The 9,027-nt window shown below is 28.9% G+C and overlaps 1 protein-coding gene across 1 annotated transcript in view; it reads left to right on the forward strand.

Annotated features, from left to right (window-relative positions):
* The first annotated feature begins 6,122 nt into the window (after window positions 1-6,122).
* The window catches only part of LOC107862999 (two-component response regulator-like APRR5), an 8,214-nt gene continuing 5,309 nt past the window's right edge, over window positions 6,123-9,027 (forward strand). Inside the window, exons 1-6 of the mRNA XM_047408677.1 lie at window positions 6,123-6,614; window positions 7,823-7,984; window positions 8,081-8,211; window positions 8,314-8,469; window positions 8,624-8,792; window positions 8,912-9,027. Coding sequence (XP_047264633.1) covers window positions 6,368-6,614; window positions 7,823-7,984; window positions 8,081-8,211; window positions 8,314-8,469; window positions 8,624-8,792; window positions 8,912-9,027 — 981 coding nt within the window. The 5' untranslated portion in view covers window positions 6,123-6,367. The remainder of the gene's footprint in view (window positions 6,615-7,822; window positions 7,985-8,080; window positions 8,212-8,313; window positions 8,470-8,623; window positions 8,793-8,911) is intronic.

Here is a 9,027-nt window from a genome sequence, read left to right on the forward strand (position 1 = left end):
AAATATTTATTTATTTTTTTAATTTTGATATATTAAAATAAAATTTTTTAATAAAAGCATTGCATATGTTTTTTAAGATTCATGCTGAATCTAGCATGAGTTCAACATATAATATTTTAATATACGTTACTTTGCTTGTTCAAAATTTTATGGCATTTGATAGTCAATTATATTTTAAAAATAATTTAAATTTTAAATTATTGTAATTTATAATACTTTTCTTCTATTCCAATTTCAGTGACACTAATATAATTTCAAGAGTCGGCCAAATATTTTTTATCTTTTAAATTTTTTAAGTTGTTAATTATTGTGATTTCTAGTATTTTTTATGTAATTTTTCTGAAATATATAACACATTAAATTGTTTTTAGATATTTTAAGTTGTTAACTATTGTAATTTATAATACTTTTTATGTAATTTTTGAATAATATAGGCTATTCTCCTTGTCCAGAGTTTTGTGTCGACGATAGCCAATTATATTTTAAATAATTTAAATTTTTGATCATTTTGATTTATAATTTTTTTCTATTTCAACTTTTGTGGCACAATGCTTAAATGACAATAATAATTAATTAGGGGTGATATAGTAAAATCACGGCTGAAGCAGCGAAACATAAATGTCTTAAATGACTCACAACAACTAATTAGAAGTGACATAACGAAATTACTATAAAAAATACTTGTGAAAAAATTAAGCGGACCTCATATAAGACGTCAAGTTAATTAAAACATCAAGAGTTAATTTATCATTTTTATATGGGTTTTATTTTTATTAAATATTATTAATTTTTTAGTACTTAAATGACTTATAATAATTAATTAGGTGTGATATTTAGTAAAACTATGATTGAAGCAGCTGAAGCAGACATGTCATAAACGTCGATTTTACTTTTTTTATTAAATATTATTAATTTTTTTAATATATAAATGACTTATAATAATTGATTAGGAGTGATATAATAAAATCACGATTGAAACAACTTAATCAGACATGTCATAAATTTTTATTTTTTATTTTTTAATTCAATATTTATTTTTAATACATAAATAACTTATAATAATTAATTGTAGGTGATATAGTAAAATCATGGATTCAATATTATTAATTTTTTAATACATAAGTGACTTATAATAATTAATTACGCGTTATACATTAAAATCATGATTGAAGCAGCTGAAGCATAAATCAATTTTTAATTTTCTTTTTGTTAATTATTGTTATTTACAGTACTTTTTATTTCATTTTCAAATAATATATGTTGTTTTATATCTTCTTCTGTCTCGTCCCAATTATGTGGCACTAATATAACTTTGATTAGAACTTTTATCTATTTTTTTAAAAAATATTTTAACTTGTTAATTAATGTGATTTATAATAATTTTTATGTAATTATCAAATAATATATTTACTCCTTGTGTCCCAATTTATGTGGCTTCAATACAATTTTGAGAATCAACTAAATTTTTTTTATATATTTTTTAATTATTTTAAGTTGTTAATTAGTATGATTTGCAGTACTTTTTCTTTTATCTCAATTTATGTGGCATTGCTAAAATAACGAGAGTCAATAAAATTTCTATATGTCTTTTAAATATTTTAAGTTATTAATTATTATGATTTGTGGTAACAAGTTAGTTTTGAACATGATAGCCAATTAAATAAATAAAAAAAATTACTTTCAATATGTAGTTATAGTTAATTAATATAAATTAATAGAATATATTAAATATTTAAACAATTATGATGAAACAATAGAATTATTATATATTTGAGCATAGTATGTAATTAAGTAGGAATAGAGGAGTTTTTTTGGTAATTACATGAGAGGTGGTCGAGACCACCTCTCCTATATAATAGAAATTTAAGAAGTATTTTCTTTTTCAATAATAATAATATTAATAAAAAAACTAAAAATATATTCTTGAACTATAATAAATGATACATATATATTTTGCATCATATTTTGAGCACACATATGCTCTTACCATTAATGAAATGATATGTATATGTCCCTCACACTAATGGTCCGGACATATATGTACTCAAAGTATGACGGAGAGCATATACATACCATATATCATAGTTTGGGGGTATATTGGTCCCTTTTTCATTTTAATTTTTTTATCTCATATAATTAACCAAAATTCATTACTCGACCCAATAATTCCACTACTCTATCCGATCTCAATTAAAATTCAAGAGATGCCATCAAATAAATTGAACCTCTCACGTTTCAATTTTCAGTGAAATTCTATCGAAAAAACACTATCCACCATTAATCAACACCACATAAGCAACGTCTCCGTCTAATTGAAAACACCCCACCGGCGAACCATCGTCGCACCCCTAACTCCGATTACCTTCAGCCTAATCTCCACTCTCCCAATCAGTAAACACCAACTAGTAGCAACGACCAATCACTGCAATTTGATCGTGGTTCACGTTTAAGAGGAAAATTGAGAAAGAATCGGATTTGGGACCAAAAATAGAGGTCAAATTGAGTTGGTTTGAAAGGGTGCAATGGGTTTATTGGGTCGGATAGTGGGTTTGAATTAATTATTTAGGATAAAAAATTAAAATGAAAAAAGGAACAAATATATCCTGACCTATGATAAATAGTACGTATATATCTTCCGTCATATTTTGGGTACACATATACTCCTGCTATTAGTGTGAGTGGTATATATGCACCATTTTATTAACAGTAAGGATATATGTGTGCCCAAAATATGACAAAGGATATATACGTATCATTTATCATAGTTCAAAAATATATTTGTCCTTTTTGGTATTATTAACATAGGGACGATAATTTTGTGGGTTTTCACCTAAGTGTACTTTCTTAAAGAGTCATTTGGTTCCAGATTAGGTTAGGTAAGTATTAGTAATGTGGAGGCTAATCATACAAGGTTTAGTTATTCATATATATTGCTAATTGTACATTAGTTATTTCATTTTCTATCTGTATATATAAATTAGCTCAAAATTTATACATAATATTTTATGTAGGATTAAAATTTAAATCAAACACTATATTTGACAGCTGAATTTTATACAAAACAACTAGTAAAAGACTATCAAACATCATATATATACACTAGCTTTAATACGTGAATAATTCTCTACCTAACCAACAACAAAAACTATCCCAACTATGCGAAGTTAAGAGTTCGAGCTGTAATCTAGATATTGCATTTAATCTTGAAATTTAAAATCCTATAACTCTAATAGTGAAGAAACTATATATATAAGTAGATTGCTTGCTATGTAATTACAGATAAATCTCTTGAAAATTTTAAATTCTATAACTCTAAGGAGTCGTTTGGTTTGGAAACAAGTTATGATGGAATTAGTTATGATGAGATAAGTTATAATGGGATAAGTTATACTGGATTACTTACGCTGGGATTATTTTTTATTGAGCGTTTGGTTTGTTGTATTCAAAGTAATATGCATGGTATAATTTCTAAGAATAAATTAAGTGATTACAAAAATACCTTCCATCTTATTTAACTCTTTTTTCATATAATTTCTTTTCAAGCTTTAAATATTTATTTTTAAAAATAAAACTTTCATCTTATTTAGCTTAATTTTTTTGTGTGTGCGCATTTTTATGATTATATTGTGTGTATTTTAAAAATAAAACTTTCATCTCATTTAGCTTTAATTTTTTTGCGTGTGCCTTTCCATGATTATGCCGTATGTGTTTAAAAAAAAATCTTACTACTTCTTATTTAATTTGAAATAAAAACTTCCAACTTAAGTTTGTTAAAGTAAAAGAGGATTTATTGTTTATTTCATTTCATTTAAACACATATCACTCATATAATATATTAAAATTCATTTTATGTATACCATATCAATTTTCAAGTGATTAAAAAATTATTTAATTTAAAATATGTAATTCAACAATGGTGTTGATATTTTTATGTGAGACGGGTCAATGAAAGCGAATAATTGGAGATAATGATGGATTAAGAATTTTGAATTTTAAATTTAAATTTTTGATAAATTATTATATATTACTAATAAATTTTTAATGTAAATATAAAATTTATGTCAAAATTATTAAGTATTTAACTTTTATTAAAATTCATAATTAAAATACTAATATATATATATATATATATATAAAGAGAGAGCGATGTGAGAAATGAAATCATAGATTTTGAGGATATTTTAGTTATTGTATAATTTTATAAAAAAAAAAAAATAGTTTTGAAATTGTTATCCCACCAATTGGGTGGATAACTTATCTCATGACTAATTATATTTACAATCAAACGAATGGTTCAAATTTTTATTCCGAAATTCTTATTTTATCCCAAAATTATTAACTTTACTTCTATCAATCGTTTCGTTAAAATAACAACTAACTTGAAAGTCATAATATAAAAAAGATCTTTACCTTTTAGTTCTTTCGTTCATTTTTACTTATTTATTTTTTTATTAATACAAAAATTATGAAGTAGTAGATGATAAAGATAATTTTTATTATATTATCTTTCGAATATAATAAATTTAATATTTTAAAAAATATATTAAATAATTAATAATATTTAATATTAAAATAAATATATTATTTCTTAATTTTATAAACTAAATAAATATTGATAACATCTGAAAGTAAAAAGTAGGGAAATAATGCCGAACTATTAATTTAAAATCCTAAAATCTTAGCAAAGATATTTCCCCACCAAAAATAAAAAAGTACCAGAAAGACTTGCTGACAGTGTGACACGTATACAGTTACAAGGTTATTCTGGTAATTAAATGATGAATTAACATCCTCCAATAATAACCACGAATAGGAGAAGCTTCTTTAGAGTATGCGATTCCCCAATTAATTACACCACCATATGGGCAATTAGTCAATTAGACTTTTTTTTATAATATTCTCAAACGCTCCCTTCTCCACTCGTTACAGCTAGAAAAAAGATAGTACTATATTTTTATTTTTTGTCGTATAAAATGATGGCATTTGACAACTTCAAAACCACAAATGAAAAGATATAAAAGTGGACTATCCACGTGTCCGAGGTCCTATCCATCAAACATTAAACACTAATTTCCCTACCTAAAAATATCTTCTCCAGTTGGGACCCACTTTAAAAATATCTAAAGAAAAATCTATTTCTTTAAGCAATAGTAAACTCCCTCTATTTTGTTTTACTTAGCCCTTGTATTGAAAATAGATGTTTTATTTTTTTTTAAGCAAATTAAGAGAGTTTGTTACTTCTTTCTAACTACATGAAGTTAAAAAATAACAGTCTGAAATACTAGAACTTTTGCCGTGCATAGAATTTGGAGAAGGATTATATCATTAGGTCTATTGTTTGTAGTTTTATTTTGTATTTTTATTAGAAACTATCACGACTTAAATATGTAACTTTTTGATAATATAGCAACAGCTTTACCATTACTTCAAGACTACAGCAACAATAATAACATATCCAATGTTATTCCATAAATTGAGGTTAGGGAAAATAGAATATACGCAGACAGTACATCACCTTAGTATCAATCATATTTAAGATTATAATAATAAAATATATTTTTAATTAAAATTTTATAAAGAGTGTCTCAGAGCAACACGAAAGAATAATCAACTTTTCTTTTTAGTTTGTTTAAAAAAGAATGATTTCTTTCTTTTTTTTTAGTAATTTTTTAATTTTAACTTTCTACCTAACGTGTTTTAAGATTATACGATTAAAGAATATTTTGATATATTTGACATATCTTTAATTTAACATCATAAGATTTAATTTTTTTTTTTTTAAATTTTATGTCAAATTAAAGTAGATGATTATTTTTTTAAACGAGGGAGTAGATATATATACTATTAAAATCAGGGTTACCAAATGACCAACAACCAATTCAATTTCATCCAATAAGAAAGAAGGAAAGAAAGAAAGAAAGAAAGCAAAGCAAAAGCAATGGCCAATGGGCCCTAACTTTTTGATCTGTGAGGCAAGTTGGTTTCAACGTGGCCAATTTGGGCCATACACATATGACCTCTTACTAGATATTTTGTGTCTCTTCTCTACACACTTGTATACCCCTTGGCCCCCACTCTTAATCTCAAATTAATTTTCCACCATTAGATAATAGGCGGTTGACATGAATAAACCAACTTTCATTCATCACCCTTTGATCAGTTTTCTCCCACTCAAATTTTTCAGATATTTTTTTTGCCAGATTTTTAGTAGTGGTACAGAGTTGAGAAACGTGACCAACTCCTGTTTTTTACAAGACTTTATAGCTTCACCAACGATACTGCTTTTTTACTATTTTTTTTTTCTCTTACGACTTTGATAAAGTACGAGGATATTTTTTGAAGTGAAACATAAGCAGGAATCGAAGAAATGGGTGAAGTTGTTGTGAGTGGTGAAGGTGATTTGGAAATTATAGGGACAGATGACATGGAGTTGCAAGTAGAAACAGAGAACAAGAATAAGGAAACAGGAGCAGAAGGTGCAGCAGTAACATCTAGTTCGATTTTGAAATGGGAGAGATTTTTGCCTAAAATGGTATTTAGAGTGTTGTTGGTTGAATCGGATGATTCTACAAGACAGATTGTTGCTGCCCTTCTTAGGAAATGTAGTTACAGAGGTTAGTGTTTTCGCTTTTCTGATTTCGCAACAGTTTCTTGAAATTCCCCCTTTTTTTTTGAGGATGTCGGGTGGTAGCTTAATAGTGAAAAGATTGCAACTTTAAATTGGGTTTTGAGTTATTTAAGCTCATAGACGTGTAAATTCGAATAATCTTGGAATTGCGGAGTTGATTTATCAGATGGTCACTCGACAAGTAATTATTGTCCTATAGAGTCACTTTGGAATCAAGAAGAAAAGTGACTTTCTGAGATGATAACTATTAGTTGAGGGGCCGTCTAAGGAATCGACGTTGGAGTTAAACGATAGCTTTCTTGCTAAATTGCAATGGGAGATTGGGAAGGATTGTTTTTTTTTTTTTTTCGACTCTTGGGAAATTGGGGCTTTGGTTTTATGTTACCCCTATTTTCAACGAAGGTTAGGCAGAGTATTGGAGAATTAAATCGAATTTGGATATTCATGTAGATTCACTAATCCTTGCTAGACTTTCAGAATACATATATGTTGGTATTCTTTCCAATTGAGGGGTGAGATAATTCCAAGATTCATCATCTATTCAGGATTTTGGATTTGAACTTGGTTTGGTCAAGAGTTTTCGTTTGTTTCACATCTTGAAATATTATAATCTCTAATCTTCCGTATAAGACAAATTATGTAGTATTGAAGGGGAGCCTTCACGTAATTGGTTAACTTGTGTATAGTAGACACTTGTGGTCCAGCCCTTCCTCGGACCCTGTGTATGGCGGGAGCTTTGGTGCACCAAACCACTTTTTTTTTTTTTAGGCACAAGAATGAAATGGGAGAAGATATAATTGAACCTTCTAGAGTTTTTTAATTGATGGAGATCCATGTCCATGACCTAACAGTTTGGCATGGTAGATGAGTCATTTTAAGTTTCATGGTAAATTGAGGATTTGTTGTGAAATTTATGGGTACAATTTTATATCTTATCTTCTCTTGTGGGAAGAATACAAAGAGAAAAGAGTAAAATAAGGAAGAAAGAACTAGCACATCTGATCACTTTGAACTCGCTTCTGACTAATCAAAAAGGAAATGGCCTTTGAATACTTTGCTTATGACGATCAGCAATTTGCTCTCCGTCCCTGCCAAAATGCAAGAAACATACTGAAGGGAGGAAAACAAATTGTGTAGCCAAGACCTGTTCCTTTGAAAAGGATTTTGACGTTTTAAATTTTTTTGTTTGTGCAGTCGCTGCAGTTTCTGATGGTCTAAAGGCATGGGAGTTGTTGAAAGGCAGACCTCACAACGTCGACCTAATCCTGACAGAAGTTGACCTGCCATCAATCTCTGGATACACTCTTCTTACCTTGATTATGGAGCACGACATATGCAAGAACATTCCTGTAATAAGTATGATACTTCCTTTATCCAGCTATCGTTGCAGGAGAAGTTGGTCAGCATGTCAAATTTACTCATGCAGAACTTTTAATTTTTTTTTTTTTACAGTGATGTCCTCAAACGACTCAGTTAGTACAGTTTATAGATGCATGCTGAGAGGTGCGGCAGACTTTCTTGTCAAGCCTGTTAGGAAGAATGAATTAAAGTACTTGTGGCAGCACGTCTGGAGGAGACAATCTGTAAGCATAATACTCTCTTGTCGCGTTTCTTTTCTTAAACATCATGTCTGAACTTTTCGCCTATCATCTGCATATTAACTCTTAACTATTTTTTCCTGCCAGGCAAGTGGAAGTTCCCAGGGGCCTCTTGATGAAAGTGTTGCACAACCAAAGGTTGAGGCCACAGCTGAAAACAATGCTTGCAGTAACCATTCAAGTGGTTATAAAGCTTGCGTTCAGAGAAACCGGGAATGCATTGAGAAAGGAAGTGATGCTCAGGTAATATATATTTACCTTCATGAAATTCTTTTTGGACAAAAATCGCTTCATTTGTGTGAAAATGTTAGTTTAGTTTCCAATGGATGAAAATCTTTGTGAGATCTGCTTTATAGTTTCTAGCAAGTGAGATTTATAACCAATTCCTTTTGTGTAGAGCTCATGCACAAAGCCAGAGTTGGAGAATGAAGAAGAGAATGCAGAAGACTTACCGGAATCTACCCAACCAAATAGGAATGCATCTCTTCCAAATGCTGCAGAGTTGGAGAAGGAACTACTTTACAAAGCAAGTAATAGATTGAGAATGTCCGAGAATGATGCTAGAGGTAAAATTCTTCTGACCATCTCATGATTCGGAAGGCTGGCCTGTTCTGTTGAATCATTGAGGAGTACGTGTACCTGTTCTGATCTTCTAACATTTTTTCCGTCATACAAATTGGTGCAGCTCCCATAAAAGATGCCAATGCAATGGTCAGGGGAGAAGATATAAATTCTGATGATAACTGCGGTCACAGTCGTACAATTGGTCAAACTTCTGATGAAAATCCTGGTCCTCCAACT

This window comes from Capsicum annuum, chromosome 3, assembly GCF_002878395.1.
Source record: "Capsicum annuum cultivar UCD-10X-F1 chromosome 3, UCD10Xv1.1, whole genome shotgun sequence".
Taxonomy (NCBI): domain Eukaryota; kingdom Viridiplantae; phylum Streptophyta; class Magnoliopsida; order Solanales; family Solanaceae; genus Capsicum; species Capsicum annuum.